General features: G+C 39.1%; 1 protein-coding gene and 3 long non-coding RNA genes across 6 annotated transcripts in view; 2 read left to right on the top strand and 2 right to left on the bottom strand.

The window, feature by feature from the left end:
- The window catches only part of LOC129441026 (uncharacterized), a 48696-nt gene that overhangs the window by 16628 nt on the left and 6133 nt on the right, over nt 1–25935 (bottom strand). For both annotated transcript variants that reach the window (XR_012365472.1, XR_012365471.1), the window contains exons 2-5: nt 23572–23768; nt 22856–22980; nt 5071–5126; nt 4641–4943 (exon numbers count right to left, since the gene is read on the bottom strand). This is a non-coding gene — a long non-coding RNA (uncharacterized lncRNA). The remainder of the gene's footprint in view (nt 1–4640; nt 4944–5070; nt 5127–22855; nt 22981–23571; nt 23769–25935) is intronic.
- LOC129441025 (uncharacterized) lies at nt 4959–24971 on the top strand. Its single transcript, XM_055200710.2, has 9 exons — nt 4959–5176; nt 19369–19552; nt 19624–19709; nt 19840–20163; nt 20262–20441; nt 20776–20919; nt 22782–22819; nt 23577–23800; nt 23883–24971. Exons 1-9 carry the CDS (start codon nt 5062–5064, stop codon nt 24454–24456), a joined length of 1869 nt encoding a protein of 622 aa, XP_055056685.2. The 5' UTR covers nt 4959–5061; the 3' UTR covers nt 24457–24971.
- LOC141358843 (uncharacterized) lies at nt 7659–8995 on the top strand. Of its 2 annotated transcripts, XR_012365319.1 has the most exons (4): nt 7659–7898; nt 7982–8126; nt 8215–8272; nt 8359–8995. It is a non-coding gene; the product is annotated as an uncharacterized lncRNA (long non-coding RNA). The 2 variants fall into 2 exon arrangements; XR_012365318.1 differs by having other exon boundaries at nt 7659–8126.
- LOC141358979 (uncharacterized) lies at nt 17173–17662 on the bottom strand. The gene is made up of 3 exons (XR_012365575.1): nt 17630–17662; nt 17484–17541; nt 17173–17397 (listed from the first exon to the last, which is right to left on the bottom strand). It is a non-coding gene; the product is annotated as an uncharacterized lncRNA (long non-coding RNA).

Here is a 25935-nt window from a genome sequence, read left to right as displayed (position 1 = left end):
ATTAGTCTTTGTGTATTTGAAGAGTTTGGTTCCAAAACGCGATAAACGCCATTTTTGAAAAAAATGAGTTACTGCCAAAATCAGTATTATATCAGGTCAGTAGTTAAAAGTAAATAATTAATTTTACGCAAAATCCAATACCCGCCGTGATATTCTGTCATCTTTTCTCCCTTTTTTCCCAAAATGCGACAAACGCCACCCCTCCTTTTTTACAGAACGCAATAAATCCATTTCTGATATTACAGCGGACCATTCACGCAATGTAAACAAACATGGCGGCGCGCTGAGTACACGGAGTCCTAGTTTTCCTCATCTACTTTGTACTTCGTGATCAACAAACAAAACAAAATAATACTTTAATAGCATTGCCAAACCTGTGATGGTTTTCTGTAACGGGAAAGAAACGTAAGCCATCAACAGCTAATAATTTCCGCGAGAGGCACTCGGTTGCTTGTTCTCCAGACAGCATCAAGCTTCTCATGCTAAAACATTGTGTTCTTAATATAACAAAGTAAGTGTTTTTTGTTAATGCCATTAATGTTTATTTTTTAATCATTGTATACCACTAGTCAACTAAATAAATATAAAATGGTAAAGATGAATGCACATTTATACATTGATTTAATAGATTTATAGCATTTTGAAATAAAAAACTGTCATGGATTTATTGCATTTTGTGGAAAAAAGAATTAGTTTTTATAATAAATCTTTGAAAATCAAGTTATGGATTTGAATTTTTTATGTTTTTATAACCTAATGATGCTATGTGAAAGTTTGTAACAGAAAATAGTGGTTTTCATCTTGTCACTTTCTTGGTATAGAAAACACGTTTTTACCGAAATTTGTCAAAATGGATTTATTGTGTTTTGGAACCAAACTCTTCATTTATTACAGTGTTTGTGTCACACTCATTGCCGGATCATTGTCGCTGTTCCACGTCTGTTCCTGTTGTTCTCTGTTTGAGTGTTCCTGTGTTACCTAACTGCCCGTTGTTTTACTCCTCGTGTTTTGTTTCTGTTGGTTAATAAATGTTATTTATTCATCTGAACCTTGCGTTTGCGTCCTGTCCTTACAACCCTGTCGTGACATCCACTACATTTCATAGTTTCAGGTTTTTGGTTTATATTTAATATTTAAGTGCATTAAGCATCTAGTACATTTTTTTACTTAAGTAAAAAGTACTTTCGTACTTTTACTCAAGAAAGTAAAAGTACACAATATTTATGTAATTAGGTATTAAATACATTTTAATATGCAATATTAAAGGAATACACAGTATGATTCTATGCTTTAGAATGTAGTGAAAAAAATTTTCACTACAAAAAAAAAGTAAAGTCCATCGAATGTACACTTCGGGATCTTGCCGAAAATAGTAGGTCATCGGGTACTTTTCGTCTACTGTTTTTGGAATGCTTTGAATTCGGATACTACTCGCCTCACCTGCTGCTTTTCACCTACTATATAGTATGGAAGTAGGTGATTTCAGACGCAACCTTTGATATCCCGTGAGCCCCCGGGAGTGGGCTTAAATTGCGTTAGTTTAACGTCATTCCAACGCCTAACATCTTGTTATGCCGATGTATGTAACGTGATGTTTTAACATGGCAAATGTAGTACGTCCAAATTCATACATACTTTCCATATTCATACTAGAACATACCGTTTTAACTGTTGATGAGTAAGCATTTCATCTAATTCAGTATCTACTGTCACAGTATGCGATTTCGGACGCAGCCAGAGTAAAAGTGACTATGTGAAAGTGCAATGCGTACTTGGAAAGTATATCGCCAAGCTGCTGAATAAACACCTCAGCCATGGCCATACTCTCCTGCATTTAATGCAATTTGGATTTCGCCAGTACCACTCTACAGAAACGGCAAACTGTGTCCTTATAGAAATACAGTTCAATACTGTATCATCGAGCCCTTCTGTCTAAACTGACTGACTTCAACTTCGAGAAGAATTCGCTAGTTTGGTTTAAATCTTACTTGTCCAATAAAAGACAATCTGTGAGTGTAAGTGGCACTAAGTCGTCTTACCTTGAATGTTCAGCAGGGATCCCACAAGGCTCTATTTTGGGACCAGTACTGTTCTCCGTCTATATAAATGATTTGTTAAACATTTGTCAAAAAGTCCATTTTCAATTGTATGCTGATGATGCGGTTATTTTTACACCTGCTAAAAGCACACAGGAAGCATCATCAGAGCTTTACTTAGATGAGATATAGAGATCCCTCATAGTAAAACTACATTTGGACAAACTGTACTGTCTATTAGAGAAGGTCAATTTGGAACAGTCTCCCAACATACATTAGAAAATGTCCAACTTATTGCACATTTAAAAAGCTCCTTAAACAATTTCTTAAAAGTTCCCAGCTATGTCATCATTTTGACTAATCTTATTGCTGTAATGTAATCTGTCTGAATGTGGGTTAATATGTTTCTTGTTTGATATTGTATATTCTGTTGTGTTGCATTATTTTGTATGTTGTTGTCATCCTGCCTCAGGACTACATGTGAAAATTGGCATTTGTACTGTAACCTGGCTCATTTACAGTCTAGTACAGTAATGTTAGATTGTTCATTAATGTGCACTGTCCCAAATAAATAAATAATTAAAAATAAAATTAAATAAATATCCCAGCGCCTGTGGAACAATTAGGATAAGGTGCCGTAGGTCACTGAAATGCTAGGCCATAGCATGTTCATAATTGCAGGTGATAAGTCCGTGATTATGAACACAGTATGGCCTATCTTGTCAGTGAACCACGGCTCTGTGTAGTGAATGCCGCTCTATCTGAAAACAGGTGATGGCAATTTACTACTAATCAAGGAACCGGCTTTACTGATGAGATGCACATGATAATTGCATGTGATTAGTTGTGCAGGCCTATTTAATTGTAATTAATCAATCGTTTTTCATCAACTCACAAACCCCCAGCAATTGCCTTTCAATACATTGCCGCAGCGATTACCTATTCTTGTAGGCCAACCCAGAAGTTAGCAGGACACTTTTTTCCTTTTACAAAAAAGCCCATTTGTTTTTCCCATTGACTTTTGGATTATCGCAAAAAATAAGCTGTTTAACAAAAGTTTCGGACACTTACATGTTTTGTCCAACAAGTTAGTTTTAACAGACGAATACAAATTTTATACATTTTGAAGTGTAAATGCGTTTACTAGAAATATAAAAAGCCGAATTTTGACTTCAAAATTCATAAAAGTTGTGTTTATCTGTGAAGACTAACTTTTTGGACAAAACATGTAAAGTACTATTTGCACAGGTTAGTATTATCTGGGGACCTCGTGTGATTTGGAAATAACACCCCTACCTACATCTGAGTTTCGTGTGGCCGGTTCGCACGGGATAAGCAAAACCTCACAGTTACTGACTTAGCTCACTGATCTCACGTAATATAGACCCCTTCACGGTTCACGTCACAGGCAGTTTCCACTGCGCATGTCAGGGTCAGAAAAGCCATTAAAGCAGATAGAGTTGCGTATTATTCGGCATCGTCAAAAATGCCTACTTACGTCGTGGGTTGTGAAAATCGCACCAGGTCTTTCGTTAAGTTTTCGCGATTCATGCAGAATCTCAAAAACAAAAAAATACAACATCTGCAGCTGCAAGCAATCAACGTGCAGACTGGAACAATGCAAATATCAAAGAGGCTTGTGTTGGTTGTGTTCACTTCATTTGAGGTAAGTCATAATTTTTCAGCCCTGTTAGATTACATTATAAAGCCTGGATGGTATGAACAGTTTGACCCCATGCTGCGCGCGCACCCGATAGTCATTCAATGTTTACAAACTTTGAAGGGGTCTATACACGCAACACCGCGAACTTGGTGTTTGGCGAAAAATGGCAGGTAATTTGCGAGGGAATTTTTACTTTACAAATTACAGACATGGCAGATTCGCACGGGATTAAGATCACAGAAAAAGTCACCAGGAAATACTAATCCTAATACTAATAGGGTATTATCATAAACTTTTATTAACACAAAACGTATTATTTGCGATAATCAAAAAGTCTATGGAAAATGAAAGGGCTTTTTTGCAAAAGGGGAACTTTAGTGTGCCGCTTCTGGGTTAGCCTACAAAAATACGTCATCCCTGCGGCACTCTTATTGCCTTGGGAAACCCTGCCATTGAAGAACCAACATAATCTCAGTGCAATTCCTATTTACGAGGTGGAAAATTTATGCAACCACATTCGTGGTTAGGGGTGGGGTTTCATTATTGTTTTTTTATACGTTTTTATAAGAAAATGTTCTGCTTGAAAATGATCTCTGTGCTACAGTAATTTTATTTGAATAAAGTAGTATATTCACACGAGTAAACTTAAGTGACAATTGTTTGTTAATTTGTTAATAAAGAAGATTGTTGGACGTGTCACATTCTAAAATTACAAAAAAAAAATGTATTTCATAGGCTCGAGGTCATAGATTTGATAGAGCATTGACACCCACATACCATCGTTCTCTGGACAACATATTTACACATAAAGGAACTCTTATTCACTTGACTGGAAATAATGCAGCTGAAATCTACAAGGTAAAGACGCAGACCCAAATCGGCACTAACATTAATTAAAATAGGTGATTAAAAAAACTCTTGGTTTCTTTCCCTTTTTGTACCTGTTGAAATTCTTTGCTTTAATCTGTGCAGTTGTCCAAGCCGAGTCAGTCAGCTATTAGAGAGAAGTTGAGTGACGTTTACCTTCCTGCTATCACCGGAAAGATGTCAAACCTGGAGTCAGCAAGAGCCAAACTGAGTCACTCATGTCCTTATCTGTACACGAGCAGACGGCGCGGCTCAACCTCTTCCATCAACTCTCAGAGAGCTCCTGACTTCAGCAAGCAGGTGAGCCTCTCGGTGTTCGTTTCGGCTCTGTTGAGAGATTACGCTATCACAGGAGCTTTGTGTACAGCGATGAGTTTCTTTTGGACAGAAGACAGTTTCTCTGTTACAGTCTGTTCAGTTTTTTAACTGAATTTTGGCTTACAGAGCTACCTTAAAGCACAAAAGGAGTCGAAAAGGTCAAATGTTATTGTGACCATGATGTACCTGGGACAGGGGGTTCCTGGAAACACTCCAGATGAGATGAAAGTACTTCAGCAGATCTGTGGAGGAGAAAACATCTGTGTGTTTAAAGGATTTGTCCAACCTGGAGGTACAGCTCCCGAACTCTATATATAGCCTACTGTTAAAAGCTTACACAGCAAGAATCTGGGGATCATATATTGTATCTTTATGCAATGTATGCGTTAAAATAGCTTTACACTTTTCGGTTTGAACTGTAAAAAATGGTTTGTTGGTTCAACTTAAAAAAGTAAGTTACCTGGTTGCCTCAAAAGTTTTTGAGTTTGTTCAACTTTAAATTATAAGGTAACTCAAATTAATAAACAAACAATTTTAAAGCAACCATGTAACTTACTTTTTTAAGTTGAACCAACATTTTTTACAGTGTAACTACCTTTCATGAAGGAAAGAAAATAGATGACGAGTTTGGTTCCAAAACGCAATAAATACATTTTGACTAATTTCGGTAAAAATGTGTTTTCTTTACCAAGAAAGTGACAAGATGAAAACCACTATTTTCTGTTACAAACGTTCACATAGCATCTTTAGGGCGCAGTCACACCAAAAGCGCTTTAAACGCTTGCAAACGCAAGGCGCGACGCACTGCCTTTTTTAAAAAAGAGCAGTGCGGCGCGGCTTTTCATATTGCTAAGCAACCACCGAGTCAGCTGTCTTGTCAATCAAATATTGAAGCGTGAGCGCTCTTTTGCTGTTAACTGTCATATTAGTAGAAACTTTAAAAAGAGGACGCTTGCTCTGACCTTGTTTGAGGGTGAGAGGTGCACAAACACGCAGGAGAGAGTGAGCGAGTGGAGTCCGGTTCTTCAAAGCAACTGTAAACATCCCTCACCACAACGTAAGGCCCGCCTCTCCCCTCATTCGATTGGACAATGGAAGACGCGAATGACGTCAGGCGCTTCTCCGCTCTCAGCGCTCCTTCAAAAACGCGTGCGCGGCAGGCGGCAGAAAACCGCAAGGCGCTCGGCGCGCATAAACAGCGCGCAAACGCGCCCTGCCCATAGAATATCATTCAAAAAAGGCGCCTGCAACTGCCATAAACGCTTTTGGTGTGACTGCAGCCTTAGGTTATAACACATAAAAAATGAATTTATTATAAAAATTGACTATTTTTTCCAAAAAATGCATTATGTTTTTTTTCAAAATGTTATAAATCTATTGAATCAATATATAAATGTGCATTCATCTTTGCCATGTTATATTCATTTAGTTGACTATTGATACACTGATTAAAAATAAATTAATGGCATTAATCAAAACACTTACTTTGTCATATTAAGAACACTGTTATTGCTGCTGTTATACTGCGTCGTCGCTGAACTTTTCTGTAAAATGTTTTGGTCCTGCTCAATTTTCGTTGGCTTCGAGTAAAATAATGGAAAGTTTTTCGTAAGATCACCTGAGGTCAATGTGTTAGCATGACAGAAGCTTGATGCTGTCGTGTGAGAACAGGCAACAGCCGGCATTTTTCCGTCTCCCGAATGCCTCTCAAGTAAATTATTAGATTTTGATTCTTACGTTTCTTCCCCGCCACAAAAAACACCACAGGTTTATCAATGCCATCAAAATATTATTTAGCTTTTGTTTGTTTGTTGATCACGCAGTATAAAGTAGATGAGAAAAACTAGGATTCTGTGTGTATTCAAAGTGCTGCCATTGTTGTTTACGTTGAGGTGCGCTGTGATTTGTTGAGTGGATTTATTGCATTCTGCAGAGAAGGAAGACTGGCGTTTATCGCGTTTTGGGAAAAAGGGAGAAAAGATAACATAATAACATGGTGGATATTGGATTTTGCGTAAAATTAAGAATTTTCTTTTTAGTACTAACCTGATACAATACTGATTTTTGCGGTAACTCGTTTAAAAAAAAAAATGCCGTTTATCGCGTTTTGGAACCAAACTCTTTAGTACTAAATACTAAATGTTATTTATTTTAAAATAATTAGTATTAAAAAAATCAACAAACCAAAATATGAATAATAAAACAGTGTAATAATATAATTAGACGAAAATATGTGTCATTTACCTAAAACAATCATCTTGAGGAAGAATATCACTTAAGGAGGTCTCCTAGGTTTCGAATGGTAAAACACTGCATATATCAGTAGTTATATGGGACCACTATCTGTCAAAATTTGATTGATTTATGACCCCCTTTGACAGGGGGCGGGACTATCAATCAAAAGCTGTACAATCTGTCTAGTTTCTGGACTGTCGTATATCAAGGGCTTTAGACAGCGAGTATCCTGTGCGTGTTTTACGATGTGTCAATCAGCTCGTTGTTTTCCTGTGTGTGTGTTTTATGTCAAGCCTATGCTGTCATGTTTATTGCTGTCAAAAAATAAAGTTTATAGTTTTAGACTGCGTAGTTTCACAAGCGGTCCTGTGCTGTCAGCGATCTCTCTCTCTCTCTCTCTCTCTCTCGCACCCACTGCGCGTCTCGCCCCAGCGCGTCTCACAGCGATGTGTGTTGTTGAATCTAAAGTTTTGCAACATCAAAAGTTTCTTTAAAGTCGTGCAAGAATCAAATATATATATATATATATATATATATATATATATATATATATATTAGATGTATCTGGTTAAACTTAAAGCCGATATTTTCTATCGAACTATTTTCTTTAGTTTCTGATCAGACACAATGTTTCTGATGCTGATATTATATCAGTGTGTTTGTGTGGGGGTCGTGTGATGTAATCTTTGAAAGTTTATGACCGAACCTTTATTGGGGAGCGACAAGAGATCTCCGGGATCAGTTTGGATGGAGCAGTGCTGGTATACTCAAACCTGGTGGTACGTATATGTGTTTTACTGGGGTCATTCCAACATATTGTGTGATTATTTAAAAACTAAAAATTCGATCTCTGGCCTTGCAGCGAAATTGTCTAAACTGGTGTTAACTATTCCTGGTAAATCGCTGAGAAGAGTGGAATGAACAAAAAAAGACTGATCAAACAGGCCGGTACCTTGGAACCTCCCGCTGCGTAGGACAAAGAGACGCCGAGTGACTCGTGCCGACCGGTGTGTATTTATTTAATCCTGTTACAGGTGTTTTAAACAAGATGTTTTATTTTAATATTTTCTAATATCAGATGTTATCTGTTAACAGTTTGGATATCGACGGCAAAGTTTGGATATCGTTGCAAGATCTAGAGCGGATCTCCACGGTACGCTTATACTGCATTAGAAAAAGTTTTAAACAAATATGGCTTATTTAGATATTTTTATAATAATATGTTTTATCTGTTTACAGTTTAGGATACAGACCACAACGCTTTGGACGTGTCTTTAAAAAAGAGAAAAATCAGAGACTTTATGGACTTGACTTCGAACACTTTAAACATTTTGTGACATATTGGATTTAAAACATTTCGGATACTGGATACCTGTGTTGATTTGTCCACAGAGCTGGTCGCTTTTTAAAATCACATGGGTAAGTGACTATTATAAATTGTTTTGCTGTTGTTTTAAACTTATGTTCTAAATACCTATTTGTTTTATTTTTCATCGTTTATATAATCCGTTTTTATACTCATTTGTAGAGTTTTTTCGCTGTTTTATATATTTTGTTTGTTTTTGATATCTTGTTTTTATATTTTTGGTTTAGTTTTATTGTGTTTACGTTGTTTGATTATTTGAATATTTTGGGTTTTCACTGTGATTCTGAATATTGTGGTAGAAATGGCCCAAAAACGTTATTCCGACTCTGGCTGTGACCAGGCGAATAAAATTATAAGGCGCAATGAATCCGCGTTTGATATAATTGATTACCAATTGGGGATGCAAATACTAATAGAAACTGTCAGAGCCATGAATGGAAATCAAAGTAATGTAGACGGATTCGCAGACTTGATAAGTATGGTCGATCCTCGTTCACAGCCCCCTCCAGAGCCGAGTTTGGTCTTAGATCCTGATGTTTTAAATACGCATCAGGTTTTTGAGATTCCAGAAGATGGTTTTATAAATCAACAGATTGAACCTGGAACTTCAGATACTGCTTTTATCAATAATCAAATTGAACCACGGGTTCCGGGTTCTGATCTGGGCGATCAGCAGGTTCTCGATGGGGCATCCGAGAATTTACATGTTCAACACGGTGGTGAGGGGTCGGACGACCCCCATCATAATTCTGAAATGGCTGATATGGGTCTAACCCCCGACGATGTTGAGAGGCTTGTGAGAGACGGAGGTGAATTTAATGGCTACACCATCGTTCCTCGTACAAGATTTAACAGTCTGGAAATACTTAGGAGTTTAAATCTGAGGTCAATAGCTTCTACAGATATGGCCTCGTACGTTCTATTTCTGGATGGTGTTCTGAATGAAATAGTCTCAATATCTAGAATATTTGCGGGCGATGGGGGAGTAATACATGTATTATTAAGTGGAGAAACTTTAACATCCGACGTAAATGCGTTGCTTACCGCCGCCAACGATTATAGCGTCTCCGCGTTCACAGATCAGCTTGAAAATATCATGCAGAGCAACGCAGACGTGTGCGTTGATGACAATCTAATGTTAAAGGTGTCTATTGTCAGAAGCAAAAACGGCGGCGCTCGCAGAAAATTCCGTGATCTAGCACACAACGAGGTTATAAAAAGAAATAGAATGAATCTTTTTTCCCCCGCTAATATGTCTGACAAGCTATGCTTTGCACTTTGTCTGGCACACTTTTTGAATCCCCAAAAAACAGACCCTGAATTAGTGCCCATAGCCGCTTCCATTCAAAATGCCGCTGGATTTTCAATCCAAGACATGATACGCTTTAATGACGTCGCATTGTTTGAGAGATTGTTAAACATCAAAATTGTAGTTTTCCACAGATCAAGCACGGGTGCTTTGGAAAAATACATGACCAAAGATAAGCCCCCCTACAAGACGGTGTTTCTCTATCTGTCCGATAGTCATTATTTCATGATAAAAAATTTGAGGGGTTTTATCGGGTGTAAATACGTCTGCGACTATTGCTACAACGGCTTTTCAAATAAAAGGAATCATAGATGCATTTACGCATGTGACATATGCAACGCCCCCGACTGCTACAAACACCCCGCGAAGACGATACACTGTGGTGATTGTTTGAGGTACTGCAAATCAGAATACTGTTATGAGATGCATAAAAAACCAGCACTGAGTCAGCAGTTTGCCCAGTGTGACGTGACCAAATACTGTCCGACATGTAATCGATGCTATTACATTAGCGGTGATAAACCAAAACCGCACAAATGCATGCCGGAGAAGTGCCTGCATTGTGGCATGGAGATGATACCCGATGGGGATCATCAATGTTTTATTCAGCCCTTAAGGCTCGAGAAACCCAGTGAGAAATATATCTTCTATGATTTCGAGACTCGTTGCGAGGGTGGTGGGCATGTTGCGGACTTTGTTTGCGCCGTCGCTTTTGCGGGTGAAGAATTCACAGCAGAGGGACCCGACTGCGTCGCACAACTCGTACAGAGATTCAGACACCCTAGGTACACCAACTACACATGGATAGCCCACAACGCTTCTGGCTTTGACAATTTTATACTTTTGGAATATTTCACAAAGGTGGGGCTCACTCTTAAAATCACGATGCAAGGATGTCGTTTGATATTAATGTTTGACGAAAGCTACAAGCAAAGATTTCTCGATAGCTTCTCATTCCTCCCAATGCGTCTAGCCAAAACTGCATCTGCCATGAATCTGACCTGTGCAGAAAAGGGCTATTTTCCACATCACTTTAACCGGGTGGAGAATGAAAACTACATAGGTCCATATCCGGACAAAAAAATGTACGGATATGACACAATGTCAGAGAAGGAGAGGGAACAGTTTGATGAATGGTACAAGACCGTCGAGGGTGAAGTCTTTGACTTTAAAAAAGAGCTGGCTCTTTACGGCAAGAACGATGTTGTTTTGTTGAGAGAGGCATGCATGAAATATCGTGATGAGTTTATACAATGCACAGCACTTGACCCCTTCAGATACACAACTCTGGCATCGTGCTGCATGGCAGTGTACAAGACCCATTATCTGGAGAGAGACACACTAGCGTTGACGCACAACGGCGCCTACCTGACTAAAAACAAAGCCTATTCAAACGCCTCCATCGAATGGCTTGAATATGTCAGCCATTCACGAGGCGTCGATGTCCAGCATGCGTTAAATCGTGGCGAGATGTCGTTCGGGTCCTACCATGTCGATGGTGCGTTCCAAAAGGATGGTAAAATTCATATTTTAGAATATTTAGGGTGTTTGTGGCACAGTCACTCTTGCAAATTTAAAGAATATGACATTCATCCTGTGACAAAATTGACGCACGCTGTACACAGAAGACAGCATGAGGCCAAAATGGAGGTTTTGGAGAAGGCGTATGGGTTGAATGTCGAGGTGATGTGGGAGTGTGAATGGAACGCTGCTAAGCGGACTGATCCTGACGTAATCGCCTTTATGGCCACTTACACGCACCCCGAGAGACTGAAACCCCGCGACGCTCTATTTGGCGGTCGTACTAACGCGTACAAACTCTATCATAAAGCCGCTGAAGGTGAGAAAATCAGATATGTTGATTTTACAAGTCTGTATCCCTTCTGTCAGGCCAAGAAGTGTTACCCGATAGGACATCCCCAGATAATTTTAAAGGATTTTGAACCCCTTGAAAATTATTACGGGCTTATCAAAGCATCAGTGCTACCCCCAAGAAAACTGTTGCACCCCGTGCTCCCATACAGGGCCAATAATAAACTGAACTTCCCTCTCTGCGCAACCTGCTGTGAGGAGCAGAATCAGTCTACCCCCTGCGATCACACAGATGAGAAGCGAATGCTTTCAGGGTGTTGGGTCAGTCTCGAGCTGTTAAAGGCTATCGAGAAGGGTTACGTCGTGACAAAAGTGGACGAAGTGTGGCATTTTCCCCAATCCTCAGAGACCTTGTTTTGTGAATATGTCAAAACATTTTTACAATACAAGCAAGAGGCCAGCGGGTACCCCGCACACGTAGTGACAGATCAGGACAAACAGGCATACATTGCTGATTACTTTGAGAAAGAGGGGATACAAATGAATCCTGATAAGATAAGCCTTAACCCCGCGAGGCGTTCTATCAATAAGTTGTTGCTAAACAGTTTGTGGGGTCGTTTTTCTATGCGAGAAAATCTCCCCAACACTGTGTTGCTCTCAGATCCGGAAGAGTTTACGAGATACATTTTTGGCATGGCGTACGAGATTAAACACTTTTCGTTTGTGTCAGACAAGGTAGCTCTAGTGCAATGGATCCATCCGGACGGCAAAGGCGCGCGCACGCGTGACATAAACATATTTCTCGGCGCCTTTACTACAGCCCACGCGCGTCTAGAATTGTATGATCTTATGGACAGGCTCAATGAGCGTGTGCTTTACAGCGATACAGACAGCGTGATTTTCACGTCTAAAGACGGCGACTGGGATCCTCCGTTGGGGCCGTATCTAGGTAATTTGACTGATGAAATTGGGGATGATGATTTTGCGGTCGAGTTTGTGTCGTGCGGGCCAAAAACATACGCCTACCGCACCGCAAAGGGGCGCACGGTCCTAAAGGCCAAAGGCATTGTGCAAAATTATACAAACTCCCAAATTATCACATTAGACACACTGGTTGATCTTGTCCGTGATTATGTTAATGAGGGTGATCCTGACAGACACGTGCTAGCCTCTGCTGACAGCATTGTGAGGAATAAAAGACACCTCACGCTCCACAACAAAACAGTTGTGAAGAAGTTTAAGCTCGTATACAACAAGCGAGTAATAAACAAAAAAGAATTGACAACGTTTCCGTATGGATTTTGATAACGTTTTTGGGCATAAAGGTGTACGGGATGCTAAAGGCCATGACTTTAGGCTACAGCATCCCTTCTCTTTAATTGTAGCAGGACCATCCAACAGTGGGAAATCAATCTTTGTTAAGATGTTGTTGGAAAATGCTGTAAATTTGATTTCTGAAAAGATTGAGAATATTGTAATTATATATGAATGTTGGCAAAAAATGTATGAAGAAATATCAAAAATGTACAAAATTAAATTCATTGAAGGGATACCGCAGACTCTGAATGACGATCATTTGTTTCCTGTTAATAAAACATCTCTGCTAATTCTAGACGATGTCATGCGTGATGCTTCTGGAAACATCGAAGTGGAAAAGGCATTCACTCAGTATGTACACCACAGAAACTTGAGCGTTATTTATATTGTACAGAATTTATTTTGCCAGGGAAAGTCGAGCAGGACAATAGCTTTGAACACAAATTATCTAATTCTTTTTAAAAACCCCAGAGACACAAATCAGGTCATGGTTCTAGCCAGACAGATGTACCCCGGAGAAACAAAATATTTTATGGAGGCTTACAAAGACGCCACCAGTCAGCCTTTTGGTTATCTTATGATTGACTATAAAGCCAAAACACCGGAGCTGTATCGTCTCAGAACAGATTTGCTTTCACCGTATCCAGTGGTGTACGTCCGGAAAAGAAAACAGAGAACGTGAAAATGTCTGATAGACTTTGTAGAAACCTCCCTCTTTTAAAACTTCTATTAAAATCAACACCCAAACAGAGACGCGTTATTCTACAATCTGCTACGGATGATCTCGTCGTGGCATTGTGCGAACTAGCTCTTAATTTATTACACGGACATATACCCTTAAAACATGTACAGTACCAAAAATTGAAAAAGAAGAAACGTGAGTTAAAAATCGTTGCGGACAAGAAGATTAGTGTCGGAAGAAAGAGACGTTTGATAAACCAGCAGGGGGGTTTCCTTCTACCCCTCCTAAGCGTCGCTATCCCTTTTATTACCAGCCTGATTGCCTCTAGATAAAACCAGAGCATGGAATTTACGGAGAAAATGTATCTAGTACCGCAGCACCAGCTGGATAAACTAAAGACCGAATCGCCTCGCGAGTCTATTCAACAGAGCGTCGAGAGCGATATGGATGAATCTATACGAAATATTTTACACAGAAATGATTTGGACGCTTATGAAAAGGCAAAGCTGTACTCGAACGCCTTACAGAGATTTTTAACAATCGCCAAACACAGAGACCGGGAAGTCAACACTTTAACATTAAGCCTTCCCCCATCTGATCACACAGATAAGGAACAAACTACTTTGGATGTTAAGGATAATGCCGCAGACGATGTTGTGGCTGATGTGTTAAACAACGCACCGCAAAAAAGTTTAAAAAACATCAGGTACATTTTAGATAAAATGTCTAAAGCTAAAGATGTAACTTCATGGACAGGTTCAGGGGAATTTGTGTTTAGGGGAAGTCCTATACATGGGTCCCATTTGTTTGATTTGGTGAAAAGCGTTACCGCATCGCATAAGATCAGAGACGAACACAGACCTGTAGGTTGGTCAGAGTTTTTAGAGGCGATCTCGTTGTTGAATTTGCCTTATTCTATACTACCAAACCATGCCGTTAGACAGGCTGTTCAGTCTTTTAAATCGGGGACATCACCTGGTGTGTCGGCTCATTATGGAAAAAGTAAAAAACGCCGATCTCGGGCTCGGGCATCTGTTATTCTGCCGGATGAACCCCTGTTTAAATCACCCAAACTAGATTATAACAAATGGTTACGTTTCTAATGTTTTACATTGTTGTTGTTGTTGTTGTTGTTGTTGTTGAATGGTTGTATTCATAAATAAAAAAAATTCTGAAGAATCTTGTCTTGACTAATAGTGTTTTTATTGATTAAACAAAAACATTACACAAACATGTCACCCGTTTGCACACACTGAACACATTTAAACACATTTTTATAACAATCAGAGGGTTTTAGTTTTTTCACAAAACACGATACCATATTATCATTTTTAATCAGATCATCTGTATACTTTTTTAAAACATTTTCATATTCACGATCCATGCACATATGATACAGGAAAAAAACACAATGCTGACCACAGGTATCTGCTGAGAAGTCTTGTACTTGCTTGGCAGAGTATTGCATCGTTACAGAATTGAGATTTAAAAAGTCATTGATTTGATGGGGAAAACGGTAATGATCCGGTCTGTTGCCAAAACTGTCAAAAAAACAACCCACACCGTATTTGTTTATGTAAATAGCTAACCAGTGTTCCCCGGGGAGTCCGGACGGGTGGGTGTTGATTATGACCATGGCCGGCAATGTTCTTAAAGGATCAACTGGTAAATGGTCACACGGCACCACTCCTAGGAAATGTGTGTTGCATGAAATTTTATCCATCAGGCTCGTTAGTTGCAAGGTGTTCATGATTAATAGTAATCAATCATAACCTGCCGACGATTAGATATTTCCAGAATTGAATCATAAATCGCATACACTATCAGCGTTATCGTATTTTGGAGAGGCTGCCTAAAACGAAGTTCTAATCTGATATTGCCGGATTTGACTAGTGACACGTGACGCCCGCATTCTTCATCTGGTGTGAGGTTGAACGCGTAGAGTGTATATCCGTGCAGAAAGGCCTCTCTATCGATAGACAGAGCTTGATTTTTCAAATGTTTTCCCGAAGCCAATGCTAGTTGGTAAAACTCCCTTACAGCAGAACCGCTGCCAAAGTCAGGCTGGAGAGGCTTTGAAGGTGTCTGAACACCGTCTGTATAGACCGCTAAGAATTCCAGATCGTAGTTTTTAAATGCAAATGGGTTTTTATTATAAGCGCCTGTAAAGGCGTCATTATCAACCATCGCCAGAACGATGGATTTGGGTAGGGTTCCTAAAAATAAGTTTTCTTGGTTACATACGCGGGAACCAGCGGGTATGGAGAAGTTTTTCAAACACACTCTGTCGATAGGGTATTTTGCTGTTGCTGATAACAGAGCCTGAGCGTGGCCCAGCCTCACAGCTGGTGACACTGATACTTTTTTAACAAACAGAGATGCTGAAACAATGTTTATTCTGTAGTTTACATTATCGTTTCTCATCAAACAAAACTCATCTTTGGCCCTAGTCATACGGATTTTAACATCTACTCCGTTAAGCAACAATTTTTCTTGAAAGAATATATCGCTGTGAATGGGTCCTAATAGCTCAACGATATTGCTGGACTCTGTAAAGGCAGCTCTCTTTGTTAGACCTCTATTTCCGGCAGCTGGATCTGTCGCATCCATATGCCCCGGAGACGGTAAGCAACGCATTTACGTCGGATGTTAAAGTTTCTCCACTTAATAATACATGTATTACTCCCCCATCGCCCGCAAATATTCTAGATATTGAGACTATTTCATTCAGAACACCATCCAGAAATAGAACGTACGAGGCCATATCTGTAGAAGCTATTGACCTCAGATTTAAACTCCTAAGTATTTCCAGACTGTTAAATCTTGTACGAGGAACGATGGTGTAGCCATTAAATTCACCTCCGTCTCTCACAAGCCTCTCAACATCGTCGGGGGTTAGACCCATATCAGCCATTTCAGAATTATGATGGGGGTCGTCCGACCCCTCACCACCGTGTTGAACATGTAAATTCTCGGATGCCCCATCGAGAACCTGCTGATCGTTTAGATCAGAACCTGGAACCTGTGGTTCAATTTGATTATTGATAAAAGCAGTATCTGAAGTTCCAGGTTCAATCTGTTGATTTATAAAACCATCTTCTGGAATCTCAAAAACCTGATGCGTATTTAAAACATCAGGATCTAAGACCATACTCGGCTCTGGAGGGGGCTGTGAACGAGGATCGACCATACTTATCAAGTCTGCGAATCCGTCTACATTACTTTGATTTCCATTCATGGCTCTGACAGTTTCTATTAGTATTTGCATCCCCAATTGGTATCAATTATATCAAACGCGGATTCATTGCGCCTTATAATTTTATTCGCCTGGTCACAACCAGAGTCGGAATAATGTTTTTGGGCCATTTCTACCACAATATTCAGAATCACAGTGAAAACCCAAAATATTCAAATAATCAAACAACGTAAACACAATAAAACTAAACCAAAAAATATAAAAACAAAATATCAAAAACAAACAAAATATATAAAACAGCGAAAAAACTCTACAAATGAGTATAAAAACGGATTATATAAACGATGAAAAATAAAACAATGTATTAAGAACACAAGTTTAAAACCACAGTAAAACAATTTATAATAGTCACTTACCCATGTGATTTTAAAAAGCGACCAGCTCTGTGGACAAATCAACACAGGTATCCAGTATCCGAAATGTTTTAAATCCAATATGTCACAAAATGTTTAAAGTGTTCGAAGTCAAGTCCATAAAGTCTCTGATTTTTCTCTTTTTTAAAGACACGTCCAAAGCGTTGTGGTCTGTATCCTAAACTGTAAACAGATAAAACATATTATTATAAAAATATCTAAATAAGCCATATTTGTTTAAAACTTTTTCTAATGCAGTATAAGCGTACCGTGGAGATCCGCTCTAGATCTTGCAACGATATCCAAACTTTGCCGTCGATATCCAAACTGTTAACAGATAACATCTGATATTAGAAAATATTAAAATAAAACATCTTGTTTAAAACACCTGTAACAGGATTAAATAAATACACACCGGTCGGCACGAGTCACTCGGCGTCTCTTTGTCCTGCGCAGCGGGAGGTTCCGGGGTGCCGGCCTGTTTGATCAGTCTTTTTTTGTTCATTCCACTCTTCTCAGCGATTTACCAGGAATAGTTAACACCAGTTTACACAATTTCGCTGCAAGGCCAGAGATCGAATTTTTAGTTTTTAAATAATCACACAATATGTTGGAATGACCCCAGTAAAACACATATACGTACCACCAGGTTTGAGTATACCAGCACTGCTCCATCCAAACTGATCCCGGAGATCTCTTGTCGCTCCCCAATAAAGGTTCGGTCATAAACTTTCAAAGATTACATCACACGACCCCCACACAAACACACTGATATAATATCAGCATCAGAAACATTGTGTCTGATCAGAAACTAAAGAAAATAGTTCGATAGAAAATATCGGCTTTAAGTTTAACCAGATACATCTAATATATATATATATATATATATATATATATATATATATATATTTGATTCTTGCACGACTTTAAAGAAACTTTTGATGTTGCAAAACTTTAGATTCAACAACACACATCGCTGTGAGACGCGCTGGGGCGAGACGCGCAGTGGGTGCGAGAGAGAGAGAGAGAGAGAGAGAGATCGCTGACAGCACAGGACCGCTTGTGAAACTACGCAGTCTAAAACTATAAACTTTATTTTTTGACAGCAATAAACATGACAGCATAGGCTTGACATAAAACACACACACAGGAAAACAACGAGCTGATTGACACATCGTAAAACACGCACAGGATACTCGCTGTCTAAAGCCCTTGATATACGACAGTCCAGAAACTAGACAGATTGTACAGCTTTTGATTGATAGTCCCGCCCCCTGTCAAAGGGGGTCATAAATCAATCAAATTTTGACAGATAGTGGTCCCATATAACTACTTATATCGCTCACATTTAAGACAAAAATGAATTGAAGTTTCGTTTTTTTTTTTATTTAGTGGAAGATAGTGAATGTGATGAACTGACACTATCTCATGGCAATTCGTATTTTACGAGGTGGCTAATTTCTATGAATTTGTACGCCCAAATTTGCTTTTGCCCCTGTGACGTTGGGGTTAGGGACAGGGTTTCTTTAGTTTTTTTTTTAGAGAATCGTATGTTTTTGTACGATTTACTTTGTACGAATTCATACGAATGAGATCAGGCTGGATGAACTATAACTTGTGTTCGATTCACAGTTTTTCTGATGAAATGTATAGCTTAAAGGAACAGTATGTAGGATTGTGGCCAAAACTGGTACTGCAATCACAAAACTTGTGGCTAAAACTGGTACTGCAATCACACAACTGGTGGCCAATACACAAAATGACAACATAAACATCACTTGAGGCCTGCAACTCCACTTTTTAAATGACAATATCCTGGCTGGACCGCTGTTGTCAGTGATATAAGTATTTGAAATGAAAATGATTTCTTTACGTCTAGTGACATATCAGGGCCATTTTATGATTAATTGATATTCATTTCTTACATACTGTTCCTTTAAATGCACTGTCACTTTGCATAAAAGCGTGTGTAAAATACATAAATATACTGTAAATTTATAAACACTGCCAGGACACTTGCACACTGTACATCCACTAAAAATTAGCTAAGAAAAGTTTATTTTGAGAAAAGATCTGGCAGCATTTATTTACAGGTCCAAATACCTTTTACTGCCCACTGTGTAAAACATTCACCGTTTTCATTCTGCCCAACAGAGCAATTTCAGTTTACATCTCAAAGACATCTGGGTTACCCCTTCAGCGCTTCCATCTTTGTGAATGGGATGATGGCAGCCAGGATCAGTTCGTGTTGCGAGTATCGATACGGCCCGGGCTTTCAGCAGGGCCGAGGGGGCTGCTTCAGATTGACCCGTCTGAACGGAGGAAAACCCTGCTACAAGTGAGATATAAAGATTTAAACTAAAATATCTGCGGAGGCTGTACATAAAAGTGCATTTTCTCCGTTTACAGATGTGTGAATTCAAGGCACGGTATTGGCATTTCAGCGATCAATAGTCCAGCTCCAACCTTTCGGCGAGACATCAATTCTAATGAAGGTTGGGGTTAAATCTATTTCAATTAGACGTTTCTGTCTGGATTATTTAAAGTAATGACCTGCAAAATGAACAGGGCACATTGTTTTCGAAATCTCATTCTGGCCTCACGATAATCACATTTTTGGTGCAGGTGCGGAGTCCTGTTCATCCCCTTTATTTATGCCCCTTGGAATGAAAAGATCTGTGCAGAAAACCAGAAAGCCGCCTAAGGATGGAGGCGTTTTGTCAACAGACAGTGAAGATCTAAATGGCAGTGTGAAAGAAAAACGGCAACGCAAACGGCATAAAGGACGTCAGCGAACGGATGACAAAGAATTGGAGGAAGGTTCAAAAACAATGAAAGAAGCGAATAAATTTCAAGTCGGCACTACCAAACAACAGCTGCAAACATCAGCAACCAAACACATAGAGGGCAAAGATAATTTCATAGCCGAAAATAAAACGAACGTGCCAGGTGAGTGTGAATCTTTTCCTGCCAAAAGCTTCACTGTAAATCACCAGGCTGTGTGTTATTTCCCGAACAACAACGACAGGACTGTTGTGTTTCTCAAGATTCATTGCAGGAAGTAAAAACTCCGAATAAGCACAATGCGAAAAAACCGACAGATCCTCTGACATCGAATGGAAAAAGCAGAAACGAGGGAAGACTGAGGGACTTCTATGAAGAATGTGTTGAAATGAGCACTGGTCTGGAGTCAGGCCTAGACCAACAGAGGTGGTTCAAAGCAAACAGTAAGTGAAGAGCTGTGGCTCATTGCTGACAGACAGGGTTTCCTCCTGGGTCTTTTAGCCTGATTTAAACGGAGTCAATCTTTTTACCATAAAGGTTATGGCAAAAAGTAATTTCTCCTGAGATAAGGCCATAAGTTGTAAATGTATTTTTACTCCAGAACATTTACTCAAGATTTCCATTACAAATGTGTCATAGTGTACTAGATAAATAGGGTCAAGTATAAATAAGCAGACATATTTGTTGAAAGAGAACGTAAGGGAAGCCAAATTTGTGTGTGGTTGAGATATTGCATGTGAAAAAAATAAATGGTGTGCATTTTCTATTATCTTCTAGAGATCGAGAGGAACCGAATTAAAAATCAGCTAAGATCAGGACCCTGTGCTATTGGCTCGGCATCAGAGGTGGAGCTTAGTGATGAAAGTGACACCGCTGACCCCCATGCAAGACAAAAGGCCCCTAAAATAAATAACAAGCAAGGTTTGCACAACTGAGATGTGCAAAAACATCTCTTTGCACTCTTAAAAAATGCAAGGTTATTTTCAACCCAACCTTGGGTTAAAAAGGGAAGAACCCAGCGCTTTGGCTGATAATTTTACCAATGCTGGGTAGATATAAACATTTACCAAATAGCTGGGTTTGTTCCTTTAAGACACATAAAACAAAGTCCACTCTAAAATAATGCTGTGTTGTTTTAATTGGATAAAATATGGACAAATCCATACATTAAATTTAAAATAACCTATGCTGGGTTGGGTCAGTACCGAGCCCCTAAGGTGACATTGGAGCAAAAAAAACAAGTTTAGTTTTGCGCGCTCATGTGAAACTATCGCATGCACACGTGAAACTATCGCGCCTGCATGTGAAAGCGAAAGTTTCACGTGAGCACGCGAAAGTTCCACGTGAGCACGCGAAAGTCTCACGTGAGCACGCGAAAGTCTCACGTGAGCACGCGAAAGTTCCACGTGAGCACGCGAAAGTTCCACGTGAGCACGCGAAAGCTCCACGTGAGCACGCGAAAGTTCCACGTGAGCACGCGAAAGTTCACGAGAGCACGCGAAAGTTCCACGTGTGCACGCAAAAGTTCACGAGAGCACGCAAAAGTTCACGAGAGCACGCGAAAGTTCACGAGAGCACGCGAAGGTTCCACGTGAGCACGCGAAGGTTCCACGTGAGCACGCGAAAGTTCCACGTGAGCACGCGAAGGTTCCACGTGAGCACGCGAAGGTTCCACGTGAGCACGCGAAGGTTGCACGTGAGCACGCGAAGGTTCAGCACACGAAGGTTCAACGTGAGCACGCGAAGGTTCCACGTGAGCACGCGAAGGTTCCACGTGAGCACGGGAAGGTTCCACGTGAGCACGGGAAGGTTTCACGTGAGCACGCAAAACTAAACGCGGTAGTTTCACATGAGCACGCGATAGTTTCACGTGAGAACGCAATACTTTCTCTTGCCCACACGAAACTAAACTTTATATAATTTTTGCTCCATGTCCCCTTAGAGGCTCCGTAGATCAGATATGGACATTTTCTAGGTTAATTTAAAGCAACAATTGCCTGTGTCTAAATTTTACTGAACCATTGGTTGAAACTAGGGCTGGGTCGATACCACTTTTTCATGTCTGATACTGATGTCGATATCACAACCTTGAGTATCTGTCGATATCGATCCAATACCATCTCGATCGCACTTTTAATCAATTAAGCTGCAAATAACACATTTGTTAGTCCTACAAAAAGCATCGTGCTTAAAAAGAGCTACAATACGTTTTACTGTGCAACAAATGACAAATTTCAAGACTCAATGAAAAATTGTGCAATACTGCTGCTTCATTTTTAATTAAATGTTTCAAACAGACTAGTAGCAACATTTTAGTTAGTCAGCACAAAAAAATGTAAATGAAATTTAAGGTGTAACTTTGGACAATTCACTTTTTGACAAATTAATGTTGCTCAGCACTTTACGCAAAGTTGCCATGACAAGGTCCGTGTTGGTATCGGATCGATTGTACTCCCAGACTTCTACAAAATTAGGTCCGTCCATTTTCGCCAATACCAGACTAATTCGGTAATATCGGGCCACCCCTAGTCTAAACGACCCACACTGTAAAAAAGTAAGTTAACTTTTCTGAATCAACTAATATTTTTAAGTTGAATTAACTCAAAATTTTAAGGCAACTAGGTGTGTACAAATTGTTGTGTCGACTTATATTTTTTGTGATATTTTTACTTTAAGTTGAACCAACCAATCTTTTTTACAAAGCAGCATTTTTAAGAGTGTGATTTTATGTAAAATTTGATTTACAGTCATTGTAGTCATTCAAAAAATCTTTTTTTATGAAGGCACTGAAAACGAGACAGAACAAGACTTACAAAAACAGGTGAGCTTAACTGTTAAAAATATACCATTTACTAACCTTTTAAATCAATGGATTTTCCAATGCGACAGGTACCAGATGTGGTTGTAATAAATCAAAAGCCCTCTGTTGTCAAGCTCTGCTTCTGTTCTGCACGGTTTAGGAAAGGAAGCCATGATTTCATACTAAAAGAAAAAATGGTCACACTACATCAATCCAACTGTGCTTACTATTTAAAACATTTTTTTTAAAGTTTCCTAGACTTTCCATAATGCATACAAACTTTATAATGCTAGGAAATTGTGGTTTAGATTTGAAGCCCCAAAAAGTCCATCCGTCCTGACCTTCACTGAATTAATCCACACATCTTCAGTGGGTTAATAAAGGCCTTTTGAGGGCAAGAAGCCACTATGTCTTGTTAACTATGTCCTACTTCATACTCTGGAAATGCACTCTGTTGTGAATGTGCGTCTTTCAGTACCGAAAGCTAGATATTTTATTTGTAAAGATATTTTTTCTTACAAAATCGCATCAACTGCCCTCAGAAGGCTTTTAGTAACCCCATGAAACCGTGCGGATTACTTCTGGGAATGATGGATGGACTTTTTTTAGCTTCAAATCAGAGGCACCATTTACTACCTTTATAAAACTTGAAACAGCCCACACATTTTTTAATATAACTCCAATTGTGTCCGTTTAAAAGATAATCATATATATCAAGGATGGCTTGAGGACCTATCCATTTTAAGCATGATCAGAAGATCTGCCGTCTTTACTTCAGATGGATGCCATTACGGAAGTGCTGAACAATTCTGATGAGGTGGAGCAACTGATCCTGAGAAACACTGGACTGACAGATGATCTGCTCGAGGGCCTGGCAGCAGCACTCAAGAGAAGCCCGTCGGAGGTCACGGTCATTAACCTGAACCTGAACCACATCGGACCACCTGGCGTTCATGTTTTACTGGACCTCCTGAGGGCCAAACCACACATCAAAGAACTACTGTAAGTTTCATGCTTGGGATAAATAAATAAACACTTGAAAGCCACTATTAATCACTATGAACAATGATGCATTTATCTTTAGATTATTTGGAAACCAGCTTGGTGATCTTGGAGTGCAAAACCTTCTTAGTGGATTGGCTGAACTTCAAGATTCAACAGTAATGCTGCATGGAAACTCCGAACGGCTCGACTTCTCTGCGGTGAGCTTTGCGATCAAAGAGTTAGATTTAGGTGGAAATGGGCTCGGAAGCGATGGCCTGAGGGTGCTGGCCACTTTCATGAGATATCACTCCAAGCTTCAGTATCTGGGCCTGGCACAAACATCGTGCTCAGACATGGAGGCTTGGATGGCCTTGTTTGAAAGCCTAAAAACGAACGCTGAACTCACACACATCATATTGGATGAAAGCAACCTTGGAGACGACGGCGTCAAGCTGTTTGCCGAATCACTGAAATCTAATGAGGCTCTGAAGAAGGTGGAGTTGGACGATAATGGGTTTGGCGACATTGGAGGAAAGTATCTTCTGGAGGCTCTGAGTTCTCGGGGAAAGTGTCCTCTCGAACACCTCAGCTTGGAAGGGAATTACGTCAGCACGGCACTCATGACCAAAATACAGCAGGAGGTTGAATCTAAGAGATCATCTCCTGATGGGTGAACTAAGTGCGTCATCCATTAACGTGCACAGTACTTTCCAAGTCGAGTCTTCGGCCGTACTTCCTGTGCTCAGGTGGCTTCCAATAGCTGCAAATGGATCGCTTTATTCAGCAATCCATCTAGTTGGGAGTTTAACAAAATAGTGGAGGCAAAACTTCAGAAGTATTTGCTTGGGCTCTTGACCGGGTCTTTAAACCACAAGCCAACAGATTCTCCCACTCATGACTTTGAAGTCAGTGAATTGTCCGTGTATCTGCTGTAAGGCGAGATTTTATTTCAGGGTAGTTTGAGATTCTGAGACATCATTAATGATGTATGAAGTGTAAAATGAGCTAAACTTTTGTCTTTATAACCATTGAGATCTCAGTGGTTTAATGCATTTGACTAAGCTATGCTGCAAATTATGTCAACCGACCCAAAATTCATATTCAATTCCTCATTCCTGATTTTTTTGTTGTATTAAAGATTATTTTAATTGATCACTATAATTTAAAAGTAAATATTTTTGATACAGTACTTTATATGCCAAAGCTGACATCAAAATATTAAAGTAATATATTATTAACTCCAGCCTTTTTTGAAATGTTGCCCCCAGCATTTTTGTCATTTTCACATAAATTTCATAAAATGCCTTCTTCTAAAAGTATATAAACATACAAATATATCAAATGAAAAAACAGATCCTCTGCTTTCAAACAAACAATAAACAAACAAAAACAAAACGTTCCATCCTATCTTAATTTTTTCCCTCTGTTTATAAACTCTTAAATATGGGTATTTTTCTTCAAAAATACACAATTTTGAGCAAAAGGTTGAAATAATTGCATTTTTGTTAGAGATCAGATTCAGAACGATTATTAAAACATGCACAGAGTGTAAAATTAATAAAAAAAAATAGCTTCAGTTTTTTTTTATAAATTTGGTAAGAGCGCCATCTAGTTCATTTAGTGGATAGTCACGGTATTACAGATTATAAAAAAGAACAATTTTTTATGCAAATGTTTTCTCTTAATTGGCGGGGAATGAGTTAAAATCAAAATGAAATTGAAATTAAAAACTGTAATTTGTTTTGTAAAATTGTGGTATGTTTTTCATAAATGACTTTCCACAAATAACTTTTCTTCAAAAAATACACAATTTTGAGCAAAAGGTTGAAATAATTGCATTTTTGTTAGAGATCAGATTCAGAACGATTATTAAAACATGCACAGAGTGTAAAATTAATTAAAAAAAAAAATGCTTCAGTTTTTTTTATAAATTTGGTGAGAGCGCCATATGGTTCATTTAGTGGATAATCGCGGTATTACAGATTATAAAAAAAGGGAACACATTTTTTCATGCAAATGTTTTCTCTTAATTGACGAGATAACTCATCAATGGCGGGAAATGAGTTAAAATCAAAATGAAATTGAAATAAAAAAACTTTCATTTGTTTTTCTGTGAGCTTCATTATTTAATTAAGCAATATCGCTCGAGTAGG

The sequence above is a fragment of the Misgurnus anguillicaudatus genome, chromosome 22 (genome assembly GCF_027580225.2).
Source record: "Misgurnus anguillicaudatus chromosome 22, ASM2758022v2, whole genome shotgun sequence".
In the NCBI taxonomy this organism is placed as follows: Eukaryota; Metazoa; Chordata; class Actinopteri; order Cypriniformes; family Cobitidae; genus Misgurnus; species Misgurnus anguillicaudatus.
This window is presented reverse-complemented; position numbering and strand designations above follow the sequence as displayed.

What these genes read in the sequence shown, in the direction of transcription:
- LOC129441025 (XM_055200710.2), top strand. Translation starts at nt 5,062, where the DNA reads ATGATGTACCTGGGACAGGGGGTTCCTGGAAACACTCCAGATGAGATG. An exon ending in AGGATTTGTCCAACCTGGAG is followed by an intron (nt 5,177 to 19,368) that starts GTACAGCTCCCG and finishes TCTGCCCAACAG; the next exon opens with AGCAATTTCAGTTTACATCT. An exon ending in AAATAAAACGAACGTGCCAG is followed by an intron (nt 20,164 to 20,261) that starts GTGAGTGTGAAT and finishes GTGTTTCTCAAG; the next exon opens with ATTCATTGCAGGAAGTAAAA.